Source organism: Ctenopharyngodon idella, chromosome 9, assembly GCF_019924925.1.
Source record: "Ctenopharyngodon idella isolate HZGC_01 chromosome 9, HZGC01, whole genome shotgun sequence".
Lineage (NCBI taxonomy): Eukaryota > Metazoa > Chordata > Actinopteri > Cypriniformes > Xenocyprididae > Ctenopharyngodon > Ctenopharyngodon idella.
In genome coordinates this window covers 24434308-24449506 of record NC_067228.1, presented here as the reverse complement: position 1 = coordinate 24449506, position 15199 = coordinate 24434308, and the positions used below count along the sequence as shown (strand labels likewise).

General features: G+C 36.6%; 1 protein-coding gene across 3 annotated transcripts; it reads right to left on the bottom strand.

The window, feature by feature from the left end:
• Window positions 1-4398: 4398 nt before the first annotated feature.
• Window positions 4399-12613, bottom strand: desma (desmin a). 3 transcript variants are annotated; one of them, XM_051905398.1, is made up of 10 exons: window positions 11983-12613; window positions 9367-9427; window positions 9050-9145; window positions 7842-8003; window positions 7609-7734; window positions 6803-7023; window positions 6663-6706; window positions 5417-5517; window positions 5194-5238; window positions 4399-4798 (listed from the first exon to the last, which is right to left on the bottom strand). In XM_051905398.1, the coding sequence occupies exons 1-10, from the start codon at window positions 12534-12536 to the stop codon at window positions 4757-4759; spliced, it is 1452 nt and encodes a 483-aa protein (XP_051761358.1). In that variant the 5' UTR covers window positions 12537-12613; the 3' UTR covers window positions 4399-4756. The 3 variants fall into 3 exon arrangements, with proteins under 3 accessions (XP_051761358.1, XP_051761360.1, XP_051761359.1); XM_051905400.1 differs by having other exon boundaries at window positions 5194-5233; XM_051905399.1 differs by lacking the exon at window positions 5194-5238.
• Window positions 12614-15199: the final 2586 nt, after the last annotated feature.

Genomic DNA, 15199 nt, shown 5'->3' with positions numbered 1-15199 from the left:
GTACACGCGTGTGTGTGTCCATTTCTCTCTAAACACTCTGCTGTTTAAGGAAGTTGGCAGATAGATGGCAAAGAATGCATTGGTAGATGCCTTCGAGGCATAGGGTGAAACATATTAAATGTGTGAACCAGTTACTGGCGAACCGTATGCGCCAGCAATAAAGACAAAACATGCTCAAGTAGCTCCGTGATGCAAAACACAATTTTCCATTTTTGAAATAAATGTGCATATCCCTGCAGGGGTAGAATTCATTTACACAGAGGAAAATGAAAAATCACTTTAAAATGGATTACTTTTGTCATCTTATTATTTTAGTTGCAAATTGATGGAAAAAGCTTCAGATGTGATTTCAGCTGAGTGGTTTCATTTAATCTATTTGAGATGTCTCGAATTGCAGTTTTTCAAGATACAGAAATACTCACTTGTCCTTTATTTGATTCACATCTTATCAGCTGTTGGATAGTTTTAACTAGTAAATTATTCAAACATGACATTTAAATATCTCTTTGCTTTTCTGCAATGGTTACTTTCATCTTTTAGAAGGTAAAATAGCAGTCTGGTTTATGTTGACTGAGTCTCAGACAGAGAGGCTGAGCTGGTAACGCTTCTCTTTCATTTATGACTGCGTGCTCAGAATACATGCTTTCTGTGGTGGTCTAGATTCTCTTGATTAGAAGACACTATCTGTAGCTAGTTTTAGCGTGATTATATGCTCCCAATTATAGCCGTTTTGTACTTTTGAGATGTGACATTTGAGAATCTTCAATCCAATGACTAACAATACTAAAAAACATTTTTTTCCTAATCTGGTGATAAGAAAAGACTGTGCATATACTGGTTCATGTCTGCATCTTTGTGGTCCTTTGTGCCATATTACATCAACCAAACTTAAATTTTTTTTATGTAAATCTCTCCATATAAATTCATACTTCACAGATAAAAGGCTCAACCTGAAAGTAGCTGCAATTGCTGTAATGTTTCTTTAAAAATGTATAAATTCATGTATACAAAATAGTTTTGATTTTCCCATCTCAGCAGCATTCCCCTCTCTTTTCATTTTTATTTTCAAACCTACCTTGCGCTGACACAGAAACAGATGTGCAAACCTGAAACAACATAGCCCTGGAGGTCTTTAAAGGTCAGAGTTAATGCTAATAAAAGAGTCTCATTAAGGTTATGATGATACGTTCAGCCTGCCAGTATAAAGGAAGGTAACTGTAAGGTGAGAGAGTGAAGGTTGTGATGTGAGTCTGCACAAATGCTACTGCTTTTGCCTCAAACAGCTGGAAGCTGAATTAGAAGGTGGGATTTTACTGTGTTTCAGTGTTGGGGGTAATGCAGTGTTGGGAAGGTTACTTTGGAAATGAAATAGGTTACAGATTACAAGTTACCCTATCTAAAATGTAATAGTAGTGTAACTATTTTAGTTACTTTATTAAAGTAACTGATTACATTTGATTACTTTTTGATTTCTTTTCTAAATTTCTAATGAATGTTTTCAACTGTTAATCATTTTCAAACATTTAAACCAGGAAGGGTTAACCTTACAGTAGTCATACCTAAAAACTAGTGGCTTTTCGGCGAAATTCGCTGTTTTGAATAAAAATGTCATTTATGTGAATCGTGTAGATCCGAAGAGTTTTTTTGTTCGGGGGTGGGGGGTGTCGGGTTGAGTTTGCAGGCACAATAAATCGAAAATGGGCTACTTTCACATAGACTGGAGTGAGACCATAAACGTCTCTCGAGCTGTCGTGATCTTTTTTGGCGCTCTGTGGTCTAACTGACACATCGCTGTAGGTTCAAACAGAGGCCGTGCGCACGTGAACCGATCATCTCTTCCGCTTTACAACACGAAATAAACATGAACGGATGTAGGATGAGTGAATAAAGAAGGTATGTTGCAAGATCCAGTACAACTTACTGAAATCCGTATCATGTCATATGTAACGTTAATCGATCGATCATTGTTTCAACCTCGGAAAAGCGCCAATAAAATAGCTTGTAAAAATGTCACATTTAGCCTACCTTAACATTTACCTCAGAAAAGCCGTTCAATGTCAAAAAACTTGGTAGTCAGCTACAAAAATGAACTTAGAGAGGAGCATTTTGATATATATCCACTGTGACTATAGGCCATTGCATATTCATGTACTTAACATGTACTTCAATACTAAATGTATATAACCGTTTTATGGCGGCCATCATTTAAATGTTTAGGCTGATATTAAAAACGAGTAGAAACAGTATTAAAAACGAATAGAATATTATAATGATGTACCAGCTGTGGTTCCCTGTTTACAGCATTAGTTGAGAGATATTTTTTCTTTGAGGAAATTTGCCATGTACTGTACCTGATAGGCCCCAAATTAATCAGTACTGAATTGAAGGTAATCAAATCGAAATCAAATCGGGTCTGATGCCCCCAGTTACATCCAGTTATATCCAGACGCCCTCTCAGTTAAATTTATTTTGTAATTAAAATTACGTAATTAATAAATTATGTAATTATAACTACTGTAGTTGCTCCCCAACACTGGTAATGCATTACAAGTAACACAAGTTACGTAATCAGATTTCTTTTTCCAAGTCACTAGTAATGCATTACTTTTAAATTTACAACAAAATAGCTAAGTTACTTTTTCAAAATATATTTTCATCAATAAAAGTCATCAATACTGACAGCTCTCCTGTCCTCATGTTGAGGGAATCGTGAGTAGGTGCAGAGGCGTTGTGTGCGCTGAGTAAACATGATGAGTATTGCAGTTCTAGACTAAATGTGAGCTTTTACTCATCTCTTTTGCACAGTATTCCTCAAAATGAATAAAAACTGTGAAATGCAAACTCAGAATACTACACAAACCTGCAATAATTAAATATCTTAAATAACACAAATATACTTTATGTATTTAATCTCACTTTATTAACCAGTGTCTTTACTGCTGACCTTTGATGATCCAATTCAACCATACTAATAAGCAAAAATGACTTTAGATAGACATCATTTTCGCATTTCATTTTTTGTTTTTATTGTTGAAGAGTGTTGAACTTTCTTGTTTGAGCTGCGCCCTCTACTTTACAGGTGTGAATTTGCATTTCCTTCAGCCTGAGGCTTATTCATTTCACTTTTGGTGTGAAAGGGCCTGTACAGTTGCCAAAAATAGAACCAATTTTTTGTTATTAAAAAACCAACAAGCAAGCCCAGCCCAGATGAGAAAAAGTAGTGCAAAAGTAACATAACGGATTACTTTCCATAAAAAGTATCTAAGTAAAGCAATTAGTTACTTTTTTTAGGGAGTAACTCAATATTGTAATGCATTACTTTTAAAGGGTTAGTTCACCCAAAAATGAAAATTCTGTCATTTATTACTTACCCTCATGCCGTTCCACACCCGTAAGACCTTTGTTAATCTTCGGAACACAAATTAAGATATTTTAGTTGAAATCCGATGGCTCCGTGAGGCCTTCATAGGGAGCAATGACATTTCAAGATCTATTAATGTACGGCCGATTTCAAAACACTGATTCAGGAAGCATCGGAGCACAATGAATCAGTGTATCGAATCATGATTCAGATCACATGTCAAACTGCCAACGGCTGAAATCACGTGACTTTGGCGCTCTGAACAGCAGATTCGATACACTGATTCATTGTGCTCCGATGCTTCCTGAAGCAGTGTTTTGAAATCGGCCATCACTAAATAAGTCGTTATTTTGTTTTTTTTGGCACACCAAAAATATTCTCGTCGCTTTATAATATTAATATTGAACCACTGTACTCACATGAACTGATTTAAATATGTTTTTAGTATCTTTATGGATCTTGAGAGAGGAAATGTCATTGCTCCCTATGAAGGCCTCACGGAGCCAATGGATTTCAACTAAAATATCTTAATTTGTGTTCCGAAGATTAACGAAGGTCTTCCGGGTGTGGAACGGCATGAGGGTAAGTAATAAATGACAGAATTTTCATTTTTGGGTGAACTAACCCTTTAAAAGTAACTTTCCCCAACACTTGTGAGTTTGAATATCATTTTGGTTGACCATTATATGAAAGTGACGATGATAGGGCTAATTCACCTCAGATCTTAGATCATAATTTGTAATTTTATGTATTTTATTAATTACAATTTTGGCTGGTTTTATATTTTACATTTATATTTTTGTTCAAAAATGTGTTTTGCAGAAAAGGTTATTTAATATTTCTGGATTGACAAAAGGTCAGTGTGTGTTAACCTTTTTGCATGCGCAATAATAGTGGAAATGTTCAATACCTTTTTTTTTTGTAACCAGGCCATACTACTGAGTGTTGTTGTCTGCACACAAACTGGCATAAGTCACTTCATACTATGTGTTGTACTTCATACTATGTGATTAATACAAAAGCACAGAAGCCTTCAATTTTATAGGAGGGAAATACTGTTTATTGTTTTTGTAGAGGTGGAACAGTGTCTCAGATTTTCCCATTAATGACCCAACCACACATGCACGCATACATTCATATAAACAGAAACTCTGAGATCAACTGGCCACTTTCAGACTCCACTTACACTCCAGACAGTATGTGTATCGCGCCATTTCGCTCGTTCTCCCTCTCGTTCTTCAGCTCACTTTCCTTTTGTCTTTGTGCGTCATCCACACATGCAGTAATGGGTCATGATAATACTGGGCGTGCGCATAAAAAGCCTGAGGCCATCGGTGAAAATGTAGCTAAGTTAGGGAAAGGGATTCTAATGAAATTTGATCTGTTTCATTGGCTTTACATGATGTCCTGCTGGTGCTGTGTGGACTCACTGACGACCTGAAGGGAGTGAAAAAAAATGGAATGATTAGAGAGAGGGCGTCTGGATAGGATACAGATGATTCACATGCTGCACATGAATGCTGGGAAAACACAAAGGTGCTTAAAAAAAGTGATACTCCATAATAAGAAACAGAGGCTTTTCTTTAAGTTAAAATAGCCCTTTTCCTGCTGCAAATCAATACTGGGCTTTCATAAATGAAGTTCTCCATATGTGCTGTGCAGAAACACTCTGTGATATTCAGCAGAGCAGAAAACAGATATTAACAGTGATTCACATGAGAATTTGGGGATTTTGCAGTGCAACCCAGTGCTGGTTAATAGGGAACAGCATTTTCTTGGGAAAGTGTTTGGGAAACGGACTATAGAAACAAATGAGCCATGGCTGAACTTACACACTGAGCACTGAGGGCGCTCATGCCCTCACTAGCCGTCCTACTCTAGAGTAAAATAGAAAATTATTTGGATGATAACGATTATATGTACGCTTATATTCAGTATATATGTGCGTGTTTATGTATATAACACATGTTTTTGAGATTGGACAGTCTTTAAATTCAATTAATGACATAATAAGTCTAGCCTTTTAGCAAATGTTTGTTTGTGTATGTATGTTACCTCGCCATCCCGGGTCTCAATGGTCTTGATCAGAACTGTTTTCTTAGAGTGGACTTCAGATGCTCTCTGTTGTTGCTGGTGGTGCTGCTCGGGGCTGGTCTCTATGGCAACACAATTCATAATCTCGGCATCATTAAACTCAGCCTCACATAGTAAATACATAAATACTGAATTATTGATTTCATCTTCAGTTGATGTACTCAAAACACAACAAAGCACAATGAGACTTGGGTGTTAAAATGAAAAAATACAATGGCTTTGCCCCCCCTTGTGGATGAAAAAGACAGTTTTGCTCAACAAGCTTTATTATTAAAGGGATAGCTCATCCAAAAATTTAAATTCTGTCATCATTTACTTACCCTCATGTTCCTTTAAACCTGTATGACTATCTTTATACTGTGGAACACTAAAGATTAAAAAAATTAAGTCACTCCAACTACCAGAGTTGGCCCTGGAACCAATTAATCTTATCAATTTCAGTTCAAATCAACAGCTATCATAACACATGCTAACATAACTTATTTAACATGTATATTTAATGAACAAATAAGATCTTACTTGTCACTGGCATTAGCATAGTTATTGCTTATAGAGTCAATGTAGTGTTTACCTTCATGTATTTACTCTTTAGCACAATGGTAACCACAAAAACTTCAACATTACATTAACTCTTTTAAAAGTTAAAAATAACAGCATTAAACACTAACAGGTCTTTTCCCCTCACTAAAAATAAATAAATTAGCACTTAATTTCAACATTTATTCTCCTTATCCAGTCCTATGCAAAGCATGCTGGGAACTAGAAATCCACTGCCTAATTTTCAAAGTTATCAATACAATTTCTTGTTACTACAACCTAATTAAAAAAAAAAAAAAAATTGAGTTTAAATTACAAACGATATTAAGTTGATGTAATGATTAACATTATTAGGTCAACAGAACTCTACAAAATAATGTTTGCAACTTAAACCTTTTAAGTTTTATGACATTGACATGTAACATGTCAACTAACTCTCATTAATTTGCAACTACATGCCAACTAACTCTCATTAGAGTATTAGCAGATTGTTAGGTTAGGGTTAGGTAAGTTGAAATGAAAAAAGTTCTTTAAAACTTCGCTAAAGAAATGGTCATGTATGTTTTGAATGACATGATGGCAAGTAAATGATTACAGAATTGTCAATTTTGGGTGAACTATCCCTTTAAGGAGTGTGAAAGTAGGCTAGTTTCTCTTGTAACAAACTCACCTCTGAAATTCAAGGAAGAAAAGGACTGCACAGGGAGAGAGATTCTGAAAACAAGGTAAATAATAATAATATGAAATAATGTTTTTTTATATCAGTTAAAACAATAAGCAAAACCTGTCCAAATACCTTCTATCTCTTACCTGCTCTCCTCTCCTTCCAGAAGCTTCCTGTAGGTGGCGATCTCCACATCAAGTGCCATCTTAACATTCAGCAGATCCTGGTACTCACGGAGGTGGCGAGCCATCTCATCCTTCATTTTTGTGATCTCACTCTCAAGACGAGCAATGGTGTCCTGATAACCTCCGGCCTCACGACCCAACCGTTCCTCCATCTCCCTCATTTGCCTCATCAGAGACTCATTCTACAGACAGAATGACAAGAAGATGAGAGAAAGAAAGGACAACAAGTAGGTATGAGTGAAACTGGTGTACAGAAGGAAAAGAAAAACCGGAGTTGAGATGAACTGAGTGGAGTAATAATAAAAACTGAGGATGAATTCAGTAGATTTCTAGCGATACAGTGGGCCATTACTGTTGGCTCTTTACTGAATTAAATTTACTTATGGAGCACCTGGGGAAACATATTATAGCCTTCATAATTAGTAAGTTCAGTGTGCAGAGGCTGAGCTAATATTTATTTTGGCTGGAAAATGACAATTTGGCTTAGAGCCCATCTAAAGTTGGCATGAAACAGAAGTTGTCTTTTCTTCACTATTGTGACGTATATCCAAGTGAAATGGCTTCCTGCACAAGAAAAAATGTAGGGCGGAACTTGATTTTGTCTATTGGGAATTGATTGGATCATTGTGGTTTACTATTGGTTGATCTCATTTGAGTGACAGGTACAAATGTACAGTGTATGGATAAATCATTTATAATAAATACCACAATATTTCATAACAAAAAGTATGGTCAGTTTTGTTTTCATGGTGATTTTAAGGACTTACGGTGCCCTTGAGAGAGTCAATCTCACAAGTGTAGGACTGGATCTGGTGACGGAACTCCATGGTCTCCAGCTTGGCTTGTCTGAGAGCGTCATTATTCTTGTTTACTGCCTGGTTCAGATCTGACACCTGTGGTTGGAACAAAATAGTTTAGCTCAAACTCCTGGCTACTTTCAGGCTAGATACATAGCCTTTGAATTGTATGTCTGCATATTTCTAAAATCTCTGATACAGACCTTAGACTTATACCATTCCTCAGCCTCTGAGATATTCTTGGCAGCAATACCCTCGTACTGCAGGCGGATGTCCCTCAGGGCGGCGGTCAGGTCAGGCTTGGACATGTCCATTTGGATCTGCACCTGACTCTCCTGCATCTGGTTTTGCAGCTCGCGGATCTCCTAAAGGAAAAGGTAAACACAGAGACATGGCTTCAGAATGCACTTTTTTATATTGTTTTTTTACTTTAAAAGTTGAGGCTTGGTTGGAGTATAAAGAAAGTTAATGTCATTCTGAGAGTGAAGCAGCAATCCAACCATAATGTAAACTGTTTATTTGCATTGGAGGAATGATTAAAAAAGTGACTTTATTCTATGGAACCCATTAATGAATGAGACTATAAAACATACACTCTTACAAATAAAGGTTCTTTATTGGCATTGAACCTTTAATATCCATGAAACCTTTCCACAGCACAAAAAGTTCTTTATACACTCTTCAAAATAAAGGTTACGAAATGAGGTTTTCACAGCGATGCCATAGAAGAACAATATTTGGTTCCCCAATGAACCTTCAGTTTTTTTAAAGTGTAAAGAACCTTTTTCCACTATAAAGAAGTGATTGTGCAATGGAAAGGATCCATGAATGTCAAAAGTTCTTCATAGATGCCAAATAAGAATCTTCTGAGATCTTTCAGATGATTAAAATCTTCTTCACACTAAGAAAATGGTTCTTTTAAGAAGTGTTCACTGAAAGGTTCTTTGGGGAACCCAAAAAGGTTCTTCTATGGCATTGCTGTGAAACCCCCCTTTTGGAACCTTTATTTTGAAGAGTGTAGCTGTAATTATTTTTTATCTCTGTTGTAATTGTAGGACTGTGAGGCCTTGTAAGGCCTTTTTCTTTTTCCACCACCCTACTCACAGCTGTGTCTCAGAGAATCTGTCTCTGTTTAATTATAGGGATGCATCTGTTGCACAGCTTTACACTGCCCCCTCACTGTCAGTGTGCAGCTGACACACACACAGACCCACATGTGACCATTTTATCCGTACATGTCAAATAAAAAGCAGAGAGTGCATTTAAAGAACTTGACTTCAGAGCCTCGTGAGTAAAAGGTCAGTGGACGTGTTGGTATGAGAGCGAGGGAGGTCGCAGAGAGAGAGATGAACAGTTAGTCACGTACAGTCGTGGAAAATGTTGAGGAATGTAACTTTAGATGTATACAAACCTCCTCATGGACTTTCTTGAGGAATGCAATCTCTTCATGAAGGCCCTCGATACGTCTTTCCAGGTCCAGCCTGGACAGAGTGGCAGCATCTACATCCTACAGAGAGCACAACAATTGTGGAATAATTCAGTCATTGTCATTCATCAAATTGAATTGCTTTGTATTTATATGTGTATGTCTTTCATGTTAAACCCACATGTTAAACAATGCAAAAGAGGCTTAAATTCTGGTGTTTCAAATCACACTCTATGTGTCACTAAAGGTAACATTCTCATACAAAATTTTACTATAAACTAAAGATGATTTAAAGAACATACAGCTCTAAAAGCAGAGAGGTTGTTCTCAGCTTCTTCTTTCTGGTGGATCTCCTCTTGAAGTCTGTGGAAGACAAATATGAAGTAATATATGAAGTAAATATGACTTAACAAAACATATTTAGTGCTCTAACTAGCCTGTTAAGTCTTTAAAGTTTAATTAAGATGATTTTTAATGACGTATATTGTAATTTGCTATTCAGGAATTCCTACATGGCCAGAAATAGAGCTTGTATAATGGCCAAGGTGTCCTTCATGCCCTCTCAGTCTTTGAGGTATGCTGAGAGCGGCTTGTGAAGTTGTTATCCCTTCATGCACAGAGATCAAGACGGAACATTATATTCTCACATACTGCTTGGAGTTACACGTAGCTCAGGTTGAATGTAAATGTCCCTGACATTCGTTTGAAAGAGGTATGTTGTTAATGTGGCACATATCCTGTTTCATGAATGTAATTGTTGGCAGCCACTTGGCATCTGAGAGATAAAAGGAGTTGAGCCGTAAATCATACCATGCCAAAGTTGAAGGCTCTATGGGCACTAGAAAGTAATGGGGAGCTTCAATACCCATAATGTTTTAGTTGTTTTTTTCATATATATAGCTGGATAGCCAGCTGTAGCTGCAAATCATATAATGAGTTCTATATAATCTCTATGGGTCAGCACACCATCAGGTTCACTTTAAACAATATCTGTGCATAGGAATTGCTGTTGGTAGGCTTTAAACAGTTATCATTAGTGCTGATAACATGGTGTGGTTTCTGTGGGGCCCTTGAATGCAATGCGCTCAGACAGACCGAAACACACTATGAGCAAGATAAGGGTTATTTTTAGGGATGTGCATTCTCTGCAGTGCTGGGGGGTGTATTGAAGAGGCTAATAATAGCAGTCTAATCTGAGCAATCTGTAATAGGACCCTGGGTGCTTTTGCAAATAGAAATAACACTTATACTCTTTCCAACATCATACACTTACATGAGTTACACTGGTGGTTGCTACTTGGGGTTACCATATACCTCGACATAAGTTTGTTGTCTTTAATGTCTGAGGAGGTCCTGACCCCTGTCTTTCCTGTGTCATCTCTGTGTTTCATGTCTACTGCTTGTGTTTTAGAAATCTGGCCATGATGGCATAAAACCAAGGGTATTTTAAAGCATTTCTTTCAAAATTCATGCTCATTATGTTGTTTTAGAATGTTTTGGGGAGAATTTTAGTAGTTAGAAATTGTAAGTAGATGTATCATAAATGTCCTTTCCCAAATTCACAACTCAATGACATGCATGAGTTACGAGCACTGTTATGACTTCCAGTTTTACACTGTGTGGCTTCTTCCAGGCCCCACATATTATATAATAAATGTCACTATGCCTCCATAAAGTGTGGAATTATGTACTCTGAGGGAAATAAACCAAATCACTTCGACACAACACTAGTACTGTAAGAGATACACTTTTACTTTACATATTTCTATTTACTGTCTGGATATCCTACAATATATCCTGTGCAACTTACAAAAAGTTCTAAGAATGTTTTGGTAACATTCTCATTAAGTTATGAAAACATTATTTCTGAATGTTCTCTTAACGTTCAAAATGTTTTTTTCTTGGTTATGCGAACGTTAAATTATGTTCTATTAATGTTACTGGAAGAATGTTTGTTCATTACTTTCAGAGAACCTGCCAGAACGTTACCCACAGTTCTCTGTTAGCCTGGCAATACCTCAAACTTCAAGAAAGATGAACATAAAGCTGTCAATCTAGACTTTGTATTTAAATAGACAAATGATTAAGAGTCTATGTTTGGATCATAATTACAGTGATTATTATGTTTCTAACATGTTATATGTTTGGCAACAGTTCTTCTAACCCTAATTGATGGAGTGTGTAGCTTTTCATTTCTTAAAGAAACGTACTATAGGAAGACACATCATGGCCATATTCCAGGATGACAATGTCAAGATTCATCAGGCTCAAATTGTGAAAGAATGGTCTTTTTAGGATGTGCTGGAGTAGACTTTACAGAGTGCTTGACTCTTGCATTGTCAATACAAGATCTTGACCAAAATGTATTATTTCCATCAAAAGGTGCATCAATTTTTGGTCAAGATCTTGTATTGACAGTGCAAGAGTCAAGCACTCTGTAAAGTCTACTCCAGCACATCCCAAAAACTTTCAATGAATTTAAGGTCTGGATCTAAGGTGCCAATTCATGTGTGTAAATAGTTCTTCATGCTCTCTGAACCATTCTTTCACAATTTTAACCCTGCAGCTGGTGAATCTTGACATTGTCATCCTGGAATATGGCCAAGATTTGTCTTCCTACATGGTTGTTTAAGAAATAAAAGAAGCTACACACTCCATCAGTTAGGGTTAAGAGAACTGTTGCCAAACAAATAACATGCTAGAAACTTAATAATCACTGTATTAATAATCCAATTATAGGCTCTTATGCATTTGCCTATTTAAATCCAAACAGTGACTTTTTTTTTTTTTTGTCCGGGCAGTGTACATTTAGTAAAATAATTTTTCAAATTTAAATTCAGAGTAAACAATCTGATTGAATCGAAACTTTTACAAAAAGCAAAAGATGCATAGTCCTAAATATTTCTTGAAGCTCTCACCTCTGTTTTAGTTTCTGTAGGTCATCGGCCAGGTTGTCTCTCTCTATCTCAACACGAGACCTCTGATTGGTCAGTGCGTCCACCTGTCTGCGTAGTTCTCTCATCTCCTCTTCATACATCTCTGCGATACGCGTGGGCTCGCGGCCCCGCATACGCTCAATCTCCACCGTCAACGCTTGGTTCTGCTGCTCCAGGAAGCGCACCTTCTCGATGTAGCTGGCAAAACGGTCATTGAGATGTTGCAGCTCTGCCTTCTCATTAGTGCGTGTATTGAGGAAGTCCTGGTTCATGGCGTCGGCCAGATTGAAGTCCAGCTTCTCGCCAAGACCGGCATAGGAACGGACCATTGAGCCACCACCCAAGGAAGAGCTGGATACGCGGTGGCTGGAATAAATGGGAGAAGCGGAGCTCTTGCTCACCTCATAAACTCTGGAAGACATACGAGAGGACCCAGCAGAACCACGGCCAGCGAAAATGGAGGAGCTCAGACCAGAGCCGAAGGTACGGCGGTAGGAGGAAGCCGTCTCGGCAGAAGTTGAATATGTTTTGCTCATGACTGGGCCTCTAAGGTTTGTACGGTGTGCAAATGCTGGGTCGCTTAGGGCTGTGTGGTAGAATGAGGGTCAAGCGGCAAAGCTGGGTTATATATAGTGTACCACCCCATTTGCCCCCACCCACATTTTTCTGTCACTGTTATCACCCCACACATTGGCCCCACTTGTGTCTCTCTTTTCTAAACCTTGCTTCCTCAGCTGTCATGAGGTCTGGTTTCCAGCAGCTGGGTGAAGCAAATGGATGGGGCATGAGGTGGCACAGGTCACGCCATGTAGAATGTGCTGTAAACCCGAATAAGTTTGTGTATCAGTTGCCTCAAAATTTTTAAGTTAAGAAATTCAAAGTTTAAATAAGCAGAACTGGCAGATTTTTATTTCGTACTCATACATTTTAATTGTTTTTAACTTAAAATGTTTGAGTACACTCATGCATTTAACTTAAAAATATCATGTAACCTCATTGTGAACGTTTTTATTGGTGTAAAACTAGCTAGCTATATAACAAGCTAATTCAGAAATGCTAACTTGCTAACATGTTAACAGTAGCATGTTATAGCACTTGCTGAACGAGTGAAGCAATATAAAGTATTTAACATACTTGCTTTCAAACCAAGCCACATGCACCACTTGTCCCACCAACATTAACAGAAACTCTTCTAAATTACCCTAACAAAACATTAATCACTACTAAATCTCCCAATTAACATTAATCTTGCACAAAAAACAAAAACAAAAAAACATTATATATACACTTAATTTTAGCATTTACTCTCCCTTTCAAGTGCCATGGGCAAAGCATGCTGGGAAATAGAAATCCCAGCCCGGTTTCAGTTAAAATTAAGTTTGTCTGAATTAAAAGAAATAAGTTAATAAAACTCAAAACAATAAAACAGTTCAGTTTACTTAAATTATATCAGTTCTGTGAACTTGAAAGAAAAAGATAATGCTAAAAGTTAATTTGACTGAAGTAATTTGTTTAATTTAAGTTTGTCCTACTCAAACCAATTCATTATTTTGAGTGTTAGGGTTTACAGTTATTCTGCTTTCCAGGAAAAGCTCTTGTACCACAGTAATACTGCACTGGTAATTCTATGAGTTTTTGTGCTTATTTAAAATGTTCAGTATGAAAGGTTCGCCATTTAAATTCGGATGTATTTATGATTTATGATAATTTATGAAGGTCATTTTCTTTTCAACATTAATTCCAATCTTTAGTTTTCACCTTTGCAAAAATAAGAGGATACTCCCCTTTTTAGCCACTGTCTTCTATTCGAAATATTATTTTAATCTGAAATTAGATTTAATCATGACATATTGTCTTCAAAGTAATGATAGAGGCCCTATCTGCAGCAAACAAAAATATGTTCTAAGAATGTTTTCCTAAAGTTCCCATTAAGTTATGAAAATGTTTTATACTTTATATATTTTTAAAAGTTAATATGATCATGTTAAAATATGATTCCCAACCACCCAAAAATGAAAATTCTGTCAGTATTTACTCACCTTCATGCATTCCAGACTTCTTCTGTGGAACAGAAAAGAAGATTTTTTTTTTTTTTTTTTTTAAATGTCCCTGTGCTTTTTGTCCATACAATGAAAGATAATGGTGCCCAGTGTTATTCAGTTTCAAATGGACTCTTCAAATACAGGTTGGGGTCGAAATGATAAAAGAATTTCCCCATTTAGTTTTTGCTTTATTAAACAGAAATTACAACCTAATCATGATTAATCTTGTGACATTTTGAGTTCAAGCAAGAAAATAAAATAATGAGTTTTATAAATCTGTGTTGGTGACCATCCTGAAATATGTGCTACTTTCTTTTAATAGCATTAATGATAATGCTAAATGATGCCCAGATTAATATGAGTTTAATTAGAAAACGTGCGTATGTGAAATGTGTTTCATCTCATAATTTTGCCTTTAAATGCCTTCAGCTTTATAAAAAATTATGCCATCATGCGAGGAGGGCTTCATATTTTAGACATATCACATCATCCTTTCAATGATGAAATGTTCTTAATTTGTTTTTCTTCTGTCATAAACTCTTACACTGCACCTGGGAAATCAAAGTAATAAAACTGTGTCATCAAATACATGTGATACCACATAAGATCTCTGTTACTGCAACCCCCATAGTTCTTCCTGTTCCCCAGGCTAACCATAGTGACTGAGAAGTTGCGATGTTACTCCACAGCTGCTGCTGTCATGGCTATTAATAGACTTCCAGTCTGTGCCCCGTCACCAGGCTACTTTCATAAGGGCCTCCAGGAAAAAGTGTGGACTTGATGGGGCAGAGACTCAACAATCCCAAAACACTTTAATAAGTATAGTTTATACAGAATACAAATGTGTAAATATTAATGCTAATATGAGTTCAGTCTTTTATATATTTTATATCTGTGAATGCATCTGTGATTGGAATGTATGTGATCGGTGTCCCTGTGGACAAAAAGTTCATCAAGAAACTTAAACATTGCATTTTATAACATACTAATATACCCTCACAATAATGTTATATTCAGTTTTGTTATTATATAATCTATATATCTGACTGTGGTGTGATTTACAGTGTTGACATTTAAATGTAAGCATTTTGAAGATTTGTTGTAAATCAGGAACAGCACTGTATAGTTAACCTGTTATGTTCAATTCATGCTTTCCT